At 40.2% G+C, this 21,583-nt stretch overlaps 1 protein-coding gene across 2 annotated transcripts in view; it reads left to right on the forward strand.

The window, feature by feature from the left end:
• Positions 1-21,193, forward strand: part of alpk3b (alpha-kinase 3b) — a 35,153-nt gene extending 13,960 nt beyond the window's left edge. For both annotated transcript variants that reach the window (XM_061878481.1, XM_061878491.1), the window contains exons 5-14: positions 2,001-2,946; positions 8,868-11,958; positions 14,155-14,302; positions 14,391-14,518; positions 14,599-14,634; positions 14,706-14,980; positions 15,059-15,147; positions 17,785-18,002; positions 20,419-20,467; positions 20,536-21,193. In XM_061878481.1, coding sequence (XP_061734465.1) covers positions 2,001-2,946; positions 8,868-11,958; positions 14,155-14,302; positions 14,391-14,518; positions 14,599-14,634; positions 14,706-14,980; positions 15,059-15,147; positions 17,785-18,002; positions 20,419-20,467; positions 20,536-20,851 — 5,296 coding nt within the window. In that variant the 3' untranslated portion in view covers positions 20,852-21,193. The remainder of the gene's footprint in view (positions 1-2,000; positions 2,947-8,867; positions 11,959-14,154; positions 14,303-14,390; positions 14,519-14,598; positions 14,635-14,705; positions 14,981-15,058; positions 15,148-17,784; positions 18,003-20,418; positions 20,468-20,535) is intronic.
• Positions 21,194-21,583: the final 390 nt, after the last annotated feature.

Here is a 21,583-nt window from a genome sequence, read left to right on the forward strand (position 1 = left end):
GGTAGCAGGTTATAGTTTGCTTTGTACATAATTTTAGCTGTTTGCAAATGCACCAAATCGTTGAATTTCAATAATTGTGATTTAATAAATAAAGGGTTTGTATGTTCTCTATATCTAACATTATGTATTATTCTAATTGATGTTTTTTGTAACACAGTGAAAGAAGCGCACGTTTGTTGTGCTTTGCCCATATTTATACACAATAACTGAGATATGGTAACAGTAGTGAGCAGTAGAGAATATGAAAGGATTTTTGGTCTAGAACAGGGGTAGGGAACCTATGGCTCGCGAGCCAGATGTGGCTCTTTTGATGACTGCATCTGGCTCTCGGATAAATCTGAGCTGACATTGCTTAACACGATAAGTAATGAATGATTCCACTTGTAAACATAAAGCGTTAAAAATAACGTTCAAAATATAAAACATTTTCATGCTTTTTTATGTTCAAGAAGTTGTGTTAATGGTAAAAACGTATTTATTTATTATTGGTTAGTGTGGGGCTTGCTCTCCTGGGGGTTCTTCAGACCACCAAGCACTGACATGAGAGCCTGTTTCAGGGTTACAATATTGTTTTATCTTTCAATGAGTTTCTCAGTTGCTTTCCAGCAATTGTATTTTTCCCTTTCGTACTCGCTCGCGCTCTGGCTCCAGCTCCAACCCTGTCTCTCCTCCTGGCTGCTGCTTATAACAGAGCGACAGGTGATTAGATAACAAGACCCACCTGTCGCTGATTTCGAGGCTGGTCCTGGCAGCACCCCGCTTCGCTGCAGGCCCACAGGCCACGCCCCTCCACAGTTAGCTTCAGAATAACTATGTTATTACAAAGAATAAGAGACCTATTGTACTCTAGAAATGTTGGTCTTACTTAAAAATGCACACGTTTAGTTGTGTTCAGTGTTAAAAATATATATATTATATGGCTTGTACGGAAATACATTTTTTAAATATTTGGCTTCTTGGCTCTTTCGGCTAAAAAGGTCTAGAATATGTTTTGCTTTATTCATAATTGATGTGTTTCTTGCTACTTTATGTTGTATATTTCGCGAGTTCAAATCCCGGTTTAGTCATACCAAAGACTATAAAAATAGGATTCATTACCTTCCTGCTTGGCGGTTAATTCAACAAAAATGATTCCCGGACGCGGCCATGGGTGCTGCTTACTGCTCCCCTCACCTCCCAGTGGGTGATCAAGGGTGATGGGTCAAATGCAGAAAATAATTTCGCCACACTTCATGGGTACTTTATCTTTAACTTCAACATTTTGGATTGTATATTTTTAATTAAACTCTAAAGGTAAAGGATGATACATTTGACAACATTCGTGTATTTTAGGCACATTTTGAGCCTGATCTACTAAGATGTAAATAGCAAACCATAAAATTGTGTGGGCGTATTGCGTGTAATTTACTAAGACTGCCCTATTTCAAAATTTATCAAAGGTGCCCTTTAAGTCAGGAGTAGGGAACGTATGGCTCTAGAGCCAAATGTGGTTCTTTTGATGACTGCATCTGGCTCTCAAAAAAATCTTAGCTGACATTGCTTAACACCATAAATAATGATTAATTCCGTTGGTAATCAAGAAGTTTAAAAAAAAGGTCGAAATATAAAACATTCTCATGCATTTTAATCTATCTATCCATTTTCTACCGCACCCGTTTAAGAAGTATTTTATTTATTATTGGTTGGTTTCAGAATAAGAATGTTATTAAAGAGAATAAGAGACTTAATATATTCTGAAAATGTTGGTCTTACTTTAAAATGCACACATTTAGTTGTTTTCAGGGATAAAACATCATATGGCTCTCACGGCAATACACTTTAAAATATTTGGCTTTCATGGCTCTCTCAGCCAAAAAGGTTCCTGACCCCTGCTTTAAGTGGACTTTAACTCATTTGGGATAAGCGATGTCTTAGTTTAATACACTTGAGTAACTGTATTTTCATTTGAATTTGATTTGGGTGAATTAACGAGGGTTTACAATATGGTCTTGTCCTTGCAGCTGCACTGTGGACGATGCTGCCATCTACCAGGCTTCAGCCAGTAACAGTAAAGGCATCGTGTCCTGCGCTGGGGTTCTGGAAGTGGGTGTTATGGGTGAGTTCGAGATCCACCAGCGCTACTTTGCCAAGCTCAAGCAGAAAGCAGAGAACAGAAGCAAGGAAGCTGACGGCAAGGAGAACCAAGAGCCACTGCGGACCGTCAGCCCGGAACGCTGGCAGAGGAAGAGGCGCTCCACAATGGAGGCCTTCCTGAGCACGCCCAGTTCCACAGAGGACGAGGGCAGCAACGAGGAGGGCGGACAATCTGTGACTTTGGAGTCAGAGGTGAGGCTGGAGGGGCACACAGAGGGACTTGTGGAGGAAAAGACAAGGCCTGTGATTTCTTCCAAAACAAATGGTCAGGTCAATCAGGAAAATGGAAGTGTCGGTGGTAAGAGTCCTTTTGTCAAGAAGAAGATTAGGATTTCCAGCAGTTCAAATATGGAGCGAGCTGAGAGGACGTCTGAGGAGGAGATGGAAGTGGAAAGTTACATCCCTCCAATCCTGTCTGACAAGGCAGAACGCGGGAAGTATCCAAGCAATGGAAGTTCGGAGGATCTGGTTAGGCCTCCTCTGGAACTTTCCGAAGGAAGTGTAAGGAAAGAGAAGGCAAGTGACATTAAAGCCAAAGAAAAAGTCTCAGAGAAGAAGACTCAAAGTCCTCACATGACCTCCAGACTGAAAAGTGCACCTCCAAGCAGAGTTATGGAGGACCTGAGAAGAACAAAGAAAGTTCCAATCATGGCTGTGAAGGCTGACACTTCCACACACGCAGATCATGGATCAGTGCACCTGGTCTCTCCAAGCCAGACCGCTTTAACAGGGAAACCCCCCCAGAAGACTGCAGCTCAGTCCCCCAAAAAGGAAACAAAGCTGTCTCCGGGGAATGCGTCTGTGCCGAGTGAGGTGAGCTTTTTTTCCCATGAGCTCATTGCGGGGCTTTGTGTCGCAAACTGCTGCTATTTATAGCAACAACAATGTGTCACTGGAGCTTCATGACAGGCGTGTGTTTACACATGCAGCATGTTGGCAATGGCTTCAAAAGTCAATGGAATGAAACTAGTCATTAACCTTTTTATGAGGTAAACTTATATGAATCACACTCAGAGCTTCTGTAAAGATTGGAACCTGCGGGCCTTTTATGTGTTTCTTGTGACACCATTATTGTCGCTATGTCCCCGATGAGGCCTACACTCGGCTGCATCAACAGTGTTTTGATTGACATTGTCAGGGAGAACTGCACTGCATCGTACCGAGTATGATAACATGCATGTGTCCGTAAAAACATGTTGTGTCTTTGTCAAATGTAATTAATACAGAGCAAATTAGGTTGTAAATGAGTTATGAATCAAAAAGTCACAATTTTAAAATATTATCAAAGGACCAAAGTACAAAAACTAATCCTCTTATTGTATTTTTTGCTCCTGGAGTACCGTATTTTTCGGACTATAAGTCGCAATTTTTTTTTTATAGTTTGGCCGGGAGTACGACTTATACTCAGGAGCGACTTATGTGTGAAATTATTAGCACATTGCCATAAAATATCAAATAATATTATTTAGTTCGTTCACGTAAGAGACTAGATATATAAGATTTCATCGGATTTAGCGATTAGAACTGACAGATTGTTTGGCAAACGTATAGCATGTTCTATATTTTATAGTTATTTGAATGACTCTTACCATAATATGTTACGTTAACATACCAGGCACCTTCTCAGTTGGTTATTTATGCGTCATATAACGTACACTTATTCAGCCTGTTGTTCACTATTCTTTATTTATTTTAAATTGCCTATCCAATCTCTATTCTTGGTGTTAGGTTTTATCAAATAAATTTACTCAAAAAATGCAACTTATACTCCAGTGCGACTTATATATGTTTCTTTTCCTTCTTTATTATGCATTTTCGGCAGGTGTGACTTATACTCCGGAGCGACTTATACTCCGACAAATACGGCACTTGTTTCAATCAAACAGCTAGTGTATGATAAGTACACTATTTACAGTATTAAACATTGTAGGTCTCAACAAAAGACAAGATTTGCACATTCAACTTAATGACAAAGATTACTTCCTGGCTACGGCAACACACGTTGGAAAACATTTATTAAATGCATACCTGCAAATGACACTCAGAACTGTAAGAAAATAATATTTAACAACTTAGTAGCACAAATATTATTATCAGCCCTGTGTTAAATTTAAGATAAAAATGGTTGTATTATTTAACAAAGTAATATTTATTAACAAATGAATACACAAAAAACTACCAAAGATTGGCACTGGTATCAATTCCATGTACCGGAAATGTGAAAAGTACCCATCACAATGGCCCATAGGATTTCTTATCTATAGACCAATCAATAAACAGCATGTTATTAAGTAGGCGTATCATACCATTAAGTAGGCGTATCATACTATACCACATCACTGCGACCAGTACCCGATCCAAAAACCTATTAAAAAATGGGACTCTACATATCAAATACTTTAGAGCCCTTCATAACGCAAAAAAGCGTATTGTAACCAGGCCTGTACTGCTCGGTGGAAACTAATTTTATGACTTGTTTCAATAACTCTGTGGTAATCTCTATCTAACAAGGGTAATCCCAGTCCACTTGATGTACCGGTACATGTATTCATGAATAGTGATTCATCATGTACGGTATTTGGACGGTCTCATAGGAGAAACACTAACATCCATAATTCTTAAAGACAAATTCTTGGACTCCACCCAAGATTGCTACTACACACCAAAACTACAAACTGTAATACCCTTGTCAGACTGTAGGAGTCATAAATCATTAAGGACTACAACCAAGATGGTGGACAGCTTTAAATGGGAACATTATCACAATTTCAAAAGGGTTAAAAACAATAAAAATCAGTTCCCAGTGGCTTGTTGTATTTTTGGAATTTTTTTTCTAAATTTTACTGGTCCCCGAATATCCCTAAAAAAAGCTTTAAAGTGCTAGATTTTTCCTATTTGCGGTGCGACTATCTATTTCCCTGTGACGTCACACAGTGCTGCCAATGTAAACAAACAACGGCGAATACCACATTAAGATATATCGACATTAGCTCGGATTGAGACTCGGATTTCAGCGGTTTAAGCAATTCAACAGATTACGCATGTATTGAAGCGGATGGTTGGAGTATGAAAGTATTGAAGAAGAAACTGAAGCTATTGAGCGGATAGCTATTGACGCTATTCATAGCCATAGCATGGCCGAATAGCTGCGTTAGCATCGCCGGTAAAATGTGCGGACCAAACGATCAGGACTTTCGCATCTCGTGACACTGGAGCAACTTAAATCCTTCGATTGGTAAGTGTTTTTTTTTGCATTAAATGTGGGTGGAAGGAAACGTTATATAGTTGCAAATGCATTTGCAGGTTATCCATACATCTCTGTGCCATGTCTGCTTTAGCACCGCCGGTAAATAGCATGTTAGCATCGATTAGCGTAGCATGTTAGCATCGCTTAGCTGGCAGTCGACATCAACAAAACTCACCTTTGTGATTTCCTTGACTTTATCGTTGCAAATACATCTGCAGGTTATCCATACATCTCTGTGTCATGTCTGCCTTAGCACCGCTGGTAAATAGCATGTTAGCGTTGATTAGCGTAGCATGTTAGCATTCTATTAGCTGGCAGTCACGCCGCAACCAAATATGTCTGATTAGCACATAAGTCAACATCAACAAAACTCACCTTTGTGATTTCGTTGAATTTATCGTTGCAAATGCATCTGCAGGTTATCCATACATCTCTGTGCCATGTCTGTCATCGCCGGTAACATGTGGAGACACTTTGGTACATTCAATGGGGGTCTGGCGGCAGACACTTTCGCATCTTCGCTGTAACTTGAATCCCTCCCTGTTAGTGTTGTTACACCCTCCGACAACACACCGACGAGGCATGATGTCTCCAAAGTTCCAAAAAATAGTCGAAAAAACGGAAAATAACAGAGCTGAGACTCGGTGTTTGTAATGTGTTGAAAATTAAAATGGCGGCTGTATTACCTCGGAGACGTCACGTTCTGACGTCATCGCAAAAAAAGCCATAAACAGAAAGGCGTTCAATTTGCTAAAATTCACCCATTTAGAGTTCGGAAATCGGTTAAAAAAATATATGGTCTTTTTTCTGCACCATCAAGGTATATATTGACGCTCACATAGGTCTGGTGATAATGTTCCCCTTTAAAAAACTACAAAAAATGGTTGCCGGATATGACGTATACTTCCTGTTTACGGTTTAGGCCATGCCTGCTTCCTGGGGTCATAAATCAATCCCCCGCTGATCCCCTATTTTAGAGGTACGAGGAAGCCACGCCCACTTCGTAAACCCCCCTCACTTCTGGTCATAAAACAACCCCCACATCCCCCGGTTGTCCCCCTTTTTTGGTGAGCCTAAATCTTCTTACATAAATTGCTGATAACATTAAAATTACACTGTCACACAAAAAGGTGATTAAAGTGAGATTCAATTCTTTAGTAAAAATGTTACTTCAGTGATTCTCAAACACAGTGTTACTGTTCAAAGTGTGTAATGTTACAGTGGCCAAAATAGTCATATACTTGTTTAATAAAACCTATGCCTTGTTTTTAATGAATACTTAGCCTTACTACGCTTCTCTATCGACCATGATGGTGTTACTGTAGAGCCATTTTTTCTAAGGTGGTACTTGATGAAAATGTTTAAACCACTGCGTTAGGTAGTCAAAGGTTAAAAGTTAACAGTCGTGTTTTATGAGCATAGAATAAGAAAATGTAAACAAAAATAAAATAAAATTTGGTGCGTATAAATTGTAACACCTCATTAATAACAATAATCTTAGGAATATTTAAGTTGTAAACAGTAACATTTGCACTACTCCTGTAGCAAAAAGTGTCAAAATACACACACGTAACACAATGTAAAAAACAATCGAAACAAGGAATAGATCGTTACATTTATTGTTGCAATTATCAGTCAAATGTTCCTGCTGCAGTGGGATTGTGAGTGCTTATTATACAGGCTTATGCAATGCCGTGCACTGCTACTGTCATTAGTGAGACAAAACAGTGCTCAGACCGAGTGCCTCTTAAAATGACTCACATGCCATTGCAGCTACACATAAACGCAAAATAGCATCGTAACGTGTTCAAAGGCCTTAGCCTGCCTGATTTGATATGGTGGAAGCAAATAAATAGTAATGTTTTTAGCTATACTGTATGTATTCTACATGCATTTTTATAATAATTGATTGTATTGAAATGCATTATTTTTAAATGTGTGTTCTGAAATCAACAAAGAGTGAAGATAATCCAGGCTAGTTTATCTCATCTTTTACGGAATGTCATGTGACACGTGGAGAAGAAACTCTCAGGCTAATTATAAAAGCTCATGCACAGACGTTGATGGGGATTTGACACTGACTGGTCTCAACTCATTGAAGTGACATACTGAACTCAACCACACAGCTGTAACATAACAGAATCAAGTTGTATACTTACACAAGCAATCGTTTTAATTAAATAATACATTTTATAGTAGGTCAGAAGGAGAGGGTTTATTTTTGCACATTGTCACCATAATGAGCCTATAGCAGTGATTCTCATGCTAAGATAATATAAACTTAAGTTACATTTGTCTACTTTTACATGGAAGAGAATGTAACTTTATTGTCATTGCGCTTAAAAAGTACAAGAAAACATGTTTTCAGTACAAACCGTCCAAGAACAGAAGATTGATGGGTCACCACAAAGCGGCGCCTTTTAAAAAGCAACCAAGGAACCCGACTGTTTAGTCTATTCTACAAAACTTTAGTTCCAAAAAATATTTTTTTTGTGTTTAAAGATTGGTACCAAATATGGTACTTTTATTGGTACCCACCAAATTTTGTTGGTATTAGCAGGTATTGATTCATGTAAAATCAAACAGTGTCATATTTCAATACCGTTGTTGCAAATGACGTCACGTTCAGTTGGCGGCTCAAACACTTGGCAAGGAAACAAGCAGGTAATGTTGCAATTTTTAATTCCAATAAAGAAACTATGTTTACGTCAACGATATAATACTTGCAAATCAGACTCAGAAGTGCCAGTCAACAAGATATAACTACTGAACAGCAAGTTGTCATTATCAACTCACTGTTTAATGTTAAAAAAAACAACAACATATTTTTCAATATTGAAAAATTATTATTTATTAACACAAACACACGTAAAAGTTCTGAACATTCGTACTGCTCAGTACCTTTGGGAATCAGTACGGTATTAGTTCAAATGTGAAAGGTGCCCATCTCTACTCTAGTTGTTTTACGCCGATTTCATGTCTCCTGCCATGCAATTTTTTAAATTTTAATTTCCTAAAACTTACATTTGTTTTGCAGTTGGTAAAATATATTTTCAGATCCAAAAACGTTTTTGTTTTTGTAATTTTGTTTATATATAAACTAGCACATGAGTACTGTGTCACATCTTAATCATTGTAATTCTTATCTGAATGACTCTGCTAAATTTTCTCTTAGTTGTACTTTTGTAACTTTGACAATTTGTACAAACAAACTCAAATTCAGATAAAGGCTTAAAAGGACTCTTTCAGATAAACACCTCCAATAGTCTGCAGCTGAGTTCGTAAACTATTTAACAAAATATGTTAGATATGTGTCTTTTATCTGAGCTCAGGTTTCCTAAGGTATCTCCAGCGTTTTTTTTCTGTTTCTGGTTACACTGTTGCTGTTGTTAGAAATACAATATTTATATCCATGTCCAGCATAGCCAGGGATAAAGTATCATTAGTATTTACAGCCTGGAAACCTCTGTTTGCATTGTCTTTCAAGGTTACTCAAGCCCGCACTAGGACGAGGGGGAATGTAGCACCTGTCAACCCAGAGCCTCCACCTGACCGGCGTTCGGTAGGCGTACAACCAAAACGGAAGGTTTCAGCCACAATAAAAGACCGCCTGACAAATTTTATCACACCTACTGTTGAGCTAAAGCAGGACACAAGGCATCATTCCACTGGATCAAAGAAAAGCCCTTTTGCACGTCCTCAGAAGACAGCCCTCATTTCATCTGCAGGCCAGAAAAGCCAGAATGGCTTAGTTGTGAAATCTGTACAAGGAATAAAAGGTAATGAGAAGGTAGAAGGAAATGATCTTAGCAAGTCAGTGGTGCTGGGTTTAACGTCTTCTTCAGGCAAGATTCAACTAGCTGAAGACACCAGAGATAAAGTAGACAAAGCCTCCAATGTTTGTGTGTCGAAGGGAAAGAAGACCGAGTCTAGTTTAAAGCCTAATACTGAAATACAGACTAATGAACCGACTAAAACTGAGACTGCTGCCCCATGTTCTAGAGAACATCCAAACTCACATGAACAGCAACCCGAAGGCTTCCAAGAAATCTCCAAACCTGTGACCAGAATCGCATCTGTCGCAGAGATTTTAAGAGCCCAAATTAGGGCGCTGGAGTTGGAGCTAGCAAGTCTGACAAATGCTGACCCTGCTGATTCGGTCAGACATCCTGCAGTTGAAGACCAAAACATAACAGATTATGGCAGCAAATGTGAATCTCAAGTTAATACGTTAGAACCAGAAAGCCTTCTAGAAAGTATTATGGGTAGAACATCTCTGAGAGAACATTTTATAAAACCAAATAATGACACCAAGAGTAACACTCAAGATGCAATTTCGACCAGTTTTCAAAAAGATCCTAGTCCGTCTGTCCCCGCCCTGCTTGACAAAGAAGACAATCAAGGTTTCTTGAACATGCCCCATGTAGGTTATTTACCTTCTATTCCAATAAATCTTAAAGAGGAGGCAACCCAAAAACCTGCATTAAGAGCCACAGATGATGGGAATGAAGAGAAAGATATGGGGCTCAATAGAAAGATAATCACAGAAATTAAACTCACCAATGAAACTCGACACTTTTCCCAAACAGTTGTGGATCAAGAAAAAATAGAAGATCCTAATCCAACCATTTGTTCACAAAGGGTGCAGATGTTTGCCGATAAATGTGTCCTTGATACAGTCACACAAGAAAAACTTTGTCCCCAAAAAAGCCAGTCACTGGTTAAAGACGTTCTTGGTAGTGCGCTTGTACGCAATGCAAATCCTGAAGCCAGTATGGTATTGAGGAAACGAGACTGTGACTCTCCTTCGCCTGCTGCCACCCCACAAGAGCAAGCTAAAGGGGCCCGCCGCAAAATCCTTACCTCTAAGGCCTCGCTAGCAGAGCGCAAAGAGACTAATTTACCACCTGATCACCAACCTGAGAAACAAGAGATGACTCTGCCAGACAACGTTTCCACAATCCTGTCGTCTCCAGACTCTGCGGGGCAGTCACCTCTTCTCCAACCCAAAGACGAGAGGATTTCTCCTGAGAAGAAGTTGCCACTGCTGTCTCTGCCAGACAGCAACGTCTCCACAAGTCCTGTGACTATATTGTCGTCTCCAGACTCTGCGCAACAGTCACCTCTTCTACAACCCAAAGACGAGAGGACTTCTCCTGTAGAGAAGAAGTCGCCACTGTTGTCTTTCCCAGACAGCAACGTTTCCGCAAGTCCTGCGACTATCTTGTCGTCTCCAGACTCTGCGCAACAGTCACCTCTTCTACAACCCAAAGATGAGAGGACTTCTCCTGTAGAGAAAAAGTCACCACTGCTGTCTTTGCCAGACAGCAACGTTTCCACAAGTCCTGTGACAAACCTGTCATCTCCAGACTCTGCGGGGCAGTCACCTCTTCTACAACCCAAAGACGAGAGGACTTCTAATGTGGAGAAGAAGTCACCACTGCTGTCGTTCCCAGACAGCAACGTTTCCGCAGGTCAGGTGACTATACTGTCGTCTTTTGACTCTGCGCAACAGTCACGTCTTCTACAACCCAAAGATGAGAGGACTTCTGTAGAGAAAAGGTCACCACTGCTGTCTTTGCCAGACAGCAACGTTTCCACAAGTCCTGTGACTATCCTGTCGTCTCTAGACTCTGCGCAACAGTCACCTCTTCTACAACCCAAAGATGAGAGGACTTCTGTAGAGAAAAGGTCACCACTGCTGTCTTTGCCAGACAACAACGTTTCCACAAGTCCTGTGACTATCCTGTCATCTCCAGACTCTGCGCAAGAGTCACCTCTTCTACAACCCAAAGATGAGAGGACTTCTCCTGTAGAGAAAAAGTCGCCACTGCTGTCTCTGCCAGACAGCAACGTTTCTACAAGTCCTGTGACAAACCTGTCATCTCCAGACTCTGCAGGGCAGTCACCTCTTCTACAACCCAAAGGCGAGAGGACTTCTCCTGTAGCGAAAAAGTCGCCACTGCTGTCTTTCCCAGACAACGTTTCCACAAGTCCTGTGACTATCCTGTTGTTCCCAGACTCTGCGCAAAAGTCACCCCTTCTACAAGCCAAAGACGAGAGGACTTCTTCTGTAGAGAAGTCCCCACTGCTGTCTTTGCCAGACAGCAACGTTTACACAAGTCCTGTGACTATCTTGTCGTCTCCAGACTCTGCGGAGCAGTCACCTCTTCTACAAACCAAAGACGAGAGGACTTCTTCTGTAAAGAAGTCCCCACTGCTGTCTTTGCCAGACAGCAACGTTTCCACAAGTCCTGTGACTATTCTGTCGTCTCTTGAATCTGCGCAACAGTCACCTCTTCTACAAGCCAAAAATGAGAAGACTTCTCCTGTAGAGAAGTCGTCACTTATGTCTTTGCCAGACAGCAACGTTTCCAGAAGTCCTGTGACAATCCTTACATCTCCAAACTCTGCGCTACAGTCACCTCTTGAACAGCCCAAAGTTGAGCAGACTTATCCTTTAGAGAAGAAGTCGCCACTGCTGGCTAGGAAGAAGATGACTACGGCATTGAGCCAAACATCCAATGAGGAACTCCAATGTGACAAAAGTGAGAAGCCCAAACCTGACCCATGCAAAGGTAAAATAAAAAACATTTACAAAAGGTGCATATACAAATATTTTGAATCTGTTTTATGGTGGCATGGTGGAGGAGTGGTTAGCAGTTGCTTTATGATTTTTATCCAAGTGTTCTGGTTCCCAAATTAACTAAAAAGTTAAAACAATTTGAGATTATTTTCCGGTGACCTTCCTCTAACAAGTTCTGGATTCCCAGACAGTAACTGCACACCATGAGATGCGTTCATGCAGAAAGCAGATTTAATTGTACGTGTGACGAATAAATATCCTCTAAAAAGACAACCTTTAGAACTTATCACAATACCGACTGTTTGCTCAAATCATCACAGAGTCATGTTAAATATCTTCATAGCCTCATTTCTACCAGGTAGTATGGTTTAGTTTCTACCTAATGCAATTTTTGGGGGCGTTTCCATTGTAAAAGATTACAACCAAAACTACCATATTAATATTGGTCTTGGACATGTTTGCCAACATGTCCTAAAATACTGTATCACCGTTACTTTCATGCCCTGTGAGGAGGTAGGGACTTGTCCAGGGTGTACCCCGCCTTCCGCCTGAATGCAGCTGAGATAGGCTCCAGCACCCCCCGCCAGCCCAAATGGGACAAGCTTTAGAAAATGGATGGATGGATGGATGGATGCTACTTTCATGACTTAGTAGGTTGTTTTAGGTTGTTTGGTTTATTTCTGTTTGACAAGCTATTACACAATACGTAATAATGAGCACAATGCATCCATGTTGAGCACTCCTGCATGTGCTCGTGCCAGGGCACTCCTCTTCCATGCATTCTGGTTCCAGATGAGAATGTTGTGTTTGAACCTGGATCGATGCGTTCACACTTGCCAAACAAACCTTACTTTTAGGTGTATAGCCAAGCGTGGGTGCGCTCTTACACACTGTCCTGCAGCTGCGATGTTAAACGTGAACCTAGTTGAAACTCAATCCAGATCAGGCAGGCCCTCCATTTTATACAAGTTTAACCAATGCAAGCAAAATAATACGTGGCCTTACAACTTCCCCGCATACTTTGGCTAATCAATGTCATTATAGCCAATCAAATTTGTCTCTGAGCCCGAAACTCATGTTTGTGTCTTGTGTAGAAGAAAATAAGCATGATCAGCAACATCCGATGATATATCAACTCTTTATTGATCAATCCGCATGATTGAAGTAGCTCAAACCTATCCCCGGTTCCCGGTCTACACCGCTACAGCCTTTTGGGTAATGTAGTATTGAAATATTTAGGAGCACACCAACATCCTTATTTTCTAGTTTACATGTTTGTATGCATTTATTTAGCCATTATTTATACAGAGTGAGGTAATTAAGAACATATTCTAATTTGCAATGCTGACCTGCTGTTGAAGTTTGATAATAATCTCTCATTGGCTCTCATTTACCAATAAAAATAAGTGCTATAAATCGCTGTCAACAGTTTACAAACGCTCTTAATGTGTGGGGGCAAATGTGTTGGAACATAAATGAAGGCTTAAGATAAACATGGAGAATATCTGCAACTTGTGCACAACAGAGCAGACAGACAGCCGACAATAAGGAAGCCTTTGGCTATGTCCTTTTTTTTATGATTGTAATGTATTACTATTGTTATTGATATTATTTATAATCTATTAAACTGTACAATAATTTCATAATTAAGCTCTCTGTATGTGTTTTTACTGGCATCAGTAAACTTTTAAGTCAGTGTGGTACAAAACGAGGAAAAAGTCAATACAAAATTTGTTTTCCCATTTTGGCTGCAATCAAAATCAGAATCAGAAATACTTTAATAATCCCCAAGGGGAAATTAAGATTTTCAGCTCAATCCCATTCAAGATCAGACAAACATTACAGGGAGACAGAACCGGATTGCTGACGGGTCTGCCAACTTCCGGCGCCCCTTACAAAAAAGATGAGGAACAGGTAAACATATTCAGTCTAATCCTGTGCTAATTTAGGTTAAGTTTACAAGGAACACCTAAAATATTGATAACAAATTTATAAAAGTTAAAACAACTTATTCAGCAATTTTCTCAAAAAGCTGCAGCTACAATCACAAAAAATACCTGTGAAATCTTAGAGGGTCTGATCATGGTTTTTCCTGAACAAAACTGAGGTGGATACATGGTTTACTCTTAGATTGTTCATCAAATACCTTCCACAAACCAGTTGCTATGTTGTTACGGTCACTTTCCAGCTCCTCAAGTTATCCGTAAAATCCGAAGTGAAAGGTTTGCGGACGCATCGGGACACCTGAAACTGTGGTGCCAGTTCTTCAACATCCTCAGCGACTCTACAATTACTTGGCACAAGAACCAGGCAGAGATTGCTCGGATCAAGAGAAAGTAAGTTTTGAACGTGACTTTTTGCGATCAGTCCTCTGGAATCAGTCCTCTGTAATCTTGTTTTTCTTTTTTTTTTCTTTTTTACCAGTGAGGCGGACGAAAGTCAGGTCAATCTGGCAGTCGTTCAAGTGTCAAGTAAAGACTCTGGTGTTTACAAATGCACAATTGCCAACGATTACGGGAGCGACTCAACTGACTTTCTACTTGGTCCAGACAGTATGTGCTCATTTTGCAACTATAAAGCATTTTATTTAGCTGCAACTATTCTTACATTGCAGTCTCTACTTTTGTCGTAGTTCTGCCTGGAATTTCTCTGCGGGAGGACCCTGGAAGTAAGCTGTTCTTCTTTAATCTAGCTGAACGTTTTAAAAGCCTATCCTAATTATTTTCCTCCCTTGTCAAGTTGGAGAAGAAATTGAAATGACGCCACAGGTGTTCAGTAAGGGCGTGGCTGACTGTGGCAACTGGGGAAGCAAGTTTTTTGGCCGCGTAATGGTTCAGAAACCCTGTATCTCCGAAGGCTGCACCCACAAAGTATGGAGGGCTAAGGTCATTTATGGCCTGGAGCCATTGTTTGAGTCCGGAAACACATGTATCATCAAAACCAGCCCCCATGTTGCCTATGGCGGCAGGGAGGATCACAGCCTCATAGACAGGAACATGGACTTAGTCAAGCTGGTGGGCAAGATAAACTTTCAAAATTGGATATTTTCTTTTTGAATTCTAACAGGCTGTTTTCCATTTGTTTACGTGCAGGAGTGTAAAATTCAAAATCTGGCTCGGGAATACTGCAAAATCTTCTCTGCAGAGGCGAGAGTTATTGAAAACTTTGGACCCCTTCTTGAGTGAGTTTGAATATTGACTTTCCATAATTCACTCAAGCTATCAACACCACATTTCCATGATCATACCATAGGGATGTTGGTAGCAGTATGAACTACATAGCTCGTGAATTGAACATTGATGACATTTTCAATACATAAGCGGTACTTTTATACGTTGATGTCAGGTTGCAAACTTGACAGCGGCTCAAGCACTTGGCACATTCAAAGCAGACTTCAACTAGGTAGTGTTGCCATTTTCCATGCCAACAAAGCAAGCATGCTTGATATAACATATTTAAAAGTAAGGCTGCACTTTTTAAAATGCGCTAGCCTGATGCTAATTTACATTAGGTATGCCATACACATGCTACTAATTAGCATTAGGGATGTTACATGAACTAAGGCCCCTTCTACAGTAAGCCGGCTAAGGTTATACAGGCTATATCCCACCTAACCTTATCCCTGTCCACAGGGGCGCCGAAAAGGGGGGGGGGGGGGGGGGGGGGGTAAAGGAGACGGATTCTAGGGGCCCATGATGGAGGGGGGCCCAGAGAGGCCCCTAATGATGATGAAATTATATGAAATTATGTGTTGGGGGCCCTGTAAAGATTATTTTCATGGGGCCCAAAATCCCTAGCGGCAGCCCTGCCTGTCCACATACACACAATGCCTTCGTTTAAGACCACCTACCCCGATCCTTCCGTCGGCGCAACGTGACCTATTATGCAAATGTGCACGTCATAGCCACCGCCAGTGTTGCTTTGTGTATAAGTTATTTCATTAAATTCAACTTATCTGAACAATATCCAGTATTGTGGTATTTCAATTAACTGGAATCCAGTGTGCTGTGGGGCCCTATTGTAGTGAATCACACCTGAGACATCATAAATTAATCAAATCTTTAATGGAAATGTGAAAGTAATGTGATAAAGAACATTTTACAACAATCAATCTCTGATATTAATAACTGATACCGTCTGCTTTGCCAGTCCAAATTCATTCGCTGTTTTCCATAGTCTTCCGTCGTCGGCCCGCATTCTTGTTGTCTCTCCTCTGACAAATGAACAAAGTTTTTCGGTAAGTAGAATCACAGCTGCCCTGGACATTCGAAAGTTCTCTTGCCATCTCTCTGACACAACACACTTGTTGACCAACATATGTCACCACAGTGCCGTTCGAATGAACATTGCTATGTTGCCGTCTGAGATGTGTTGTATCTGAAATAGCTGCAATCGCACATTTCCTTCTCTCAAGGTATTCATGTGTGACTTCCACAAGAGTCTGTACATGTAGAAGAAGGAGAAACACGTGCATGTCTGGATGACTCGCCTCCATCTTTCTAGTGGTTACCTCCGGGTTACGAAACCAGTTATGAAGCTGGCTTTGGCGCGTTCTTTCTGGCGTCACTTCCTGTGTGGAGCGCGGTCTTTCTGACTTCACTTCCGCTCCGAACTCTGTTTGTAAACGATCAATGTGTCAATACAAAGCTAAGAGCCAAAGATTCAAGAAATACACGCCGCAATTACCCGAGTAAAAAATTATCCAGGGAGGGGAACCCTAAACACTGGGTTAGTCTGGTTGACACGGGGCTTAGGCTAAATAATTATTTGTTTAAGCGGTTAATGTAGACAGGGCCTTAGATCCTTGTTTCCATATCAGTATTAAACATTGTAGGTCTCAACAAAAGTCAAGATTTGCACATTCAACTTAATGACAAAGATTACTTCCTGGCTACGGTAACACACGTTGGAAAAAATGTATTAAATGCATACTTGCAAATGACACTTAGAACTGTAAGAAAATAGTATTTAACAACTGAATAGCACAGTTATTATTATCAGCCCTATGTTAAATGTAAAATAAAAATGATTGTATTATTGAACAAATAATATTAACAAATAAATACACACAAAAGTACCAAAGATTGGCACTGGTATCAATTCCATGTACCGGTAATTGGTACCGTATTGGTTCAAATGTGAAAAGTACCCATCACAATGGCCCATAGGATTTCTTATCTATAGACCAATCAATAAACAGCATGTTAGTAAGTAGGCGTATCATACCATACCACATCACTGCGATCAGTACCCGATCAAAAACCTATTAAAAAATGGGACTTTACATATCAAATACTTTAGAGCAGTGGTTCTTAACCTTGTTGGAGGTACCGAACCCTACCAGTTTCATATGCCCATTCACCTAACCCTTCTTTAGTGGAAAATTTAAAAAAAATATTTCAAATGCAAGACAAAGTGATATGTTTTTCTACTGGTGCACAAAATGAACATTGCATGAACATCACCTTGTTCAAAGAAAAAAAACAACACAGTGCATGAACTCACAACTAATTACACACCTGCAAATCAGATGGGACATTAGAGGGAACATTGTTTGGGGATATCCCTAATACGACGATAGGGAGAAGTTTTTATTTACACGATGAGTACGGTGTGTCTTGACCTCCGCGGCGGAGGCTCCGCCGAACCCTCAGGCCGACTCACCGAACCCCTAGGGTTCGATCGAACCCAGGTTAAGAACCACGGCTTTAGAGCCCCTCATAACGCAAAAAAGCGTATTGTAACCAGGCCTGTACTGCCTGGTGGAAAACAATCTTATGAATTGTTTAAATAACTGTGCTAATCTCTGTTCAACAAGGGTAATCCCAGTCCACTTGATGTACCGGCCCGCCAACACGATCCCCTACGCTACAGCGGAAGCTGACTTAACAGGAGTGTATCAGAAATATGTCTTCCTGGACGACACAGGGAGGATGGAGAGGAAAACTGCATCCGAAGTGGAGCTTAAGTGTTGTGCTCTGCAGCATTGGCTCTTTCAATGGACCAACGGCAATTTGCTAATCACCAGGCTAGAAGGTAAAACTAGTACCTTTTACTCCCAAATACAGACATGGAAACATGATAAAGATTTTCATGAATTAACAAAAAATGTTGACGACTTAAGACTCCACTGGTTCTCCAAAGTTTGTTTTCCTGACATTAGTTTTCAGTGTTTCAGAGTTTGCCTTACATCCTCATGCATGTCTCTAGGACTGTTAATCTTTGAGCACCACACAATTTGATTTAATTCTTGGGGGTATCGATTCTCGATTGAAAACGACTCTCAATTCAAAGTCAATACTTAAAAAATAATTTTTTTTTAATCAATTAAGAATCGTTGCACATAAGAATCCCAATTCATTCGAAAATGTTTACATTTCCTTGCTTGATTTGACTGTTGCTCTCAGTAAAGCCTTCTATGGGCCAATTTCGCCAAACTCACTTAAAATCAGGCAGTTGTCAAATTTTGTTGTTATTGCTGTGATGTAGAGACAGAAATTAGTTTTTTTGTTGTGTGAAACAATTTCTTATACTTTTTCAGTCAAATTTGAATTTAAATTAATTAATTTTTTGTACTGAAATTAATTCATAGGAAAATAATGTTTAATAATCACTTTTGTTTTAGTGTAAAATAACACATTTAACCAGGGCTGCCCCAAGCTAAATTTCGGACCTTAAGTGGAATTGTTTTGAAAACACCCTTGCCTAATTCTTCCACACATTTTATTTGATATGAAACAATTTGTGTACTTTTTGTTTAATCTCGGCCCTCAGCAGAATTTTATTTCGAGCCTCCCCCTCCTGACTACATTTTTTTAAACTTATGTAATTTTTACTTTCTTTCATCAAACGCAAATTTATTTGCTGCATGTTCTTTACTAAAACTAATTCATGGAAAAATATTGTTCAATAATTATAAATTTTTATTGCAAAATAACAATTTTAGCCAGGGCCTCCCCAGTTTAAACAATTGTTATACTTTTTTCAATCAAACTTGAATTTAATTTGATGCATGTTTAAAGCGTGTGTGTGTGTGTGTGTGTGTGTGTGTGTGTGTGTGTGTGTGTGTGTGTGTGTGTGTGTGTGTAATCCACACAGGCAGTGGCAACAGAAACCACACAAACATCAAAAAGTGGCCCAATTGTGTTTGTAATTGCTATGAAGTAGAAAAGGGGTAGAATTAAATACGATCAGCTTCTTCCTTCTATGTTTTGGACATGTTGTAATATGTGAAATACAGTGGGGCAAAAAAGTATTTAGTCAGCCACCGATTGTGCAAGTTCTCCCACTTAAAATGATGACAGAGGTCTGTAGTTTTCATCATCGGTACACTTCAACTGTGAGAGACAGAATGTGAAAAAAAAATCCAGGAATTCACTTTGTAGGAATTTTAAAGAATTTATTTGTAAATTATGTTGGAAAATAAGTATTTGCTCAACCATTCAAAGCTCTCACTGATGGAAGGAGGTTTTGGCTCAAAATCTCACGATACATGGCCCCATTCATTCTTTCCTTAACACGGATCAATCGTCCTGTCCCCTTAGCAGAAAAACAGCCCCAAAGCATGATGTTTCCACCCCTATGCTTCACAGTAGGTATGGTGTTCTTGGGATGCAACTCAGTATTCTTCTTCCCCCAAACACGACGAGTTGAGTTTATACCAAAAAGTTCTATTTTGGTTTCATCCGACCACATGACATTCTCCCAATCCTCTGCTGTATCATCCATGTATCCATTTTGGTATAAACTCAACTCGTCGTGTTTGGAAGAAGAAGAATACTGAGTTGCATCCCAAGAACACCATACCTACTGTGAAGCATGGGGGTGGAAACATCATGCTTTGGGGCTGTTTTTCTGCTAAGGGGACAGGGCGATTGATCCGTGTTAAGGAAAGAATGAATGGGGCCATGTATCGTGAGATTTTGAGCCAAAACCTCCTTCCATCAGTGAGAGCTTTGAATACTTATTTTACAGCATAATTTACAAAAAATTCTTTAAAATTCTTACAATGTGAATTCCTGGATTTTTTTTCACATTCTGTCTCTCACAGTTGAAGTGTATCTATGATGAAAATTACAGACCTCTGTCATAATTTTAAGTGGGAGAACTTGCACAATCGGTGGCTGACTAAATACTTTTTGCCCCACTGTATGTGTATGTCGTAACTGTTTGCGTAGTCGAAATACACTTCAAGAACAAAAACAAATAAATAAAGTTACATGTGCACATTTTTACTGTCGGCTGTGTGGCAACGTCCTGACTCACCTTGTTCTCTCGTCTGCCAACACTGCCATCTAGTGGCACTTCGTTTGTAGATTTAGGTGAAGTTCAGGAACATTAAGGAAACAACAGTGTATTATTGTGCAGGGGGCCACACATATACTGTATATTTTCACTAATAAGTACAACAGCTGTTGAAAATACGCTCATTCTATTGTGCTTTTGTTTGTAGGTGTCGACGCAAAGCTCACCAACATTGGAATGGCTGTCAGATCCACAGGGTTAGTTCACAATCAAAAACACTTCTTTGTCTTTCAGACATATCAAAATTGGTTTTGTGGTTTTGCAGACATCAAGGTCTGGCCATTGAGGGCAAGCCTCGAGTGTTTGAGCATTTTGTGTCGCGGCACCAGTGCAACTACTTCTGCGGGCTGCTGACCCTGAGGTCGCTGAAGCTTCTGGACTCACTCTCGGCGCCGCCTGCAAAGCCTAAAGGCTCCAGGAGTCCTTTACTGCAGCGCAAGAGTCAAGCTCCTGGCTCCTGCAGCCCCCAGGGCGGGAGAAAAGCAGGCAGCAGCCCCCTGCTGCCAAGGAAGGCCGAGCAAGACGAAAGAAAGACCCCCACTGGACAGAAGGTTGCAGATGCTGCTGAAACTCAAAGTTGAAGTTTCTCTAAAACCACGCCGTTCTTTCACTCCCTGTTGTTTACTTCCAGCTTCCAATACTTTTGTCCACATAGTGTCAGTGTCAATTCAGGGGTTTTTATGTATTGTTTAAAATTTAAACAGTAAACAACTCATTTTAGTCAAGTCATTAGCATAAAACAAGCAAGGTCACATGATAGGTCACATGACACTGATGTACAGCGACACACACACACACACACACACACACACACACACACGCACGCGCACACACACACAAACACACACACACACACACACTGTATATTCTAATGCACACACACTCATCGTTGTACAATAAAACAAACGCTGCGTGGAAAGAGATGACAGAAGAGTGTGTGTTGTTTTTTTTAAGTATAAACTCTTAAAAAAAGAGCCTACCAAATGCTGTAATTTGACTTAAAAAATAATCTACATCAAGATCATTTCCAACAGAAGTATAACCAAAAATAAATAAAAAATCTGCAAAAAACAAGGAATACATCCAAAATGGAGCAGGAAGAGGCACACGCTTATGGTGTTCTGAAATGACCTTGTTCTTAAAGGCCTACTGAAACCCACTACTACCGACCACACAGTCTGATAGTTTATATATCAATGATGAAATCTTAACATTGCAACACATGCCAATACAGCCTTTTTATAATTTACTAAATTGCAATTTTAAATTTCCCGCGAGTTTTTTGTTGAAAACGTCGCGGAATGATGACGCGT

The sequence above is a fragment of the Nerophis ophidion genome, linkage group LG02, assembly GCF_033978795.1.
Source record: "Nerophis ophidion isolate RoL-2023_Sa linkage group LG02, RoL_Noph_v1.0, whole genome shotgun sequence".
Lineage (NCBI taxonomy): Eukaryota > Metazoa > Chordata > Actinopteri > Syngnathiformes > Syngnathidae > Nerophis > Nerophis ophidion.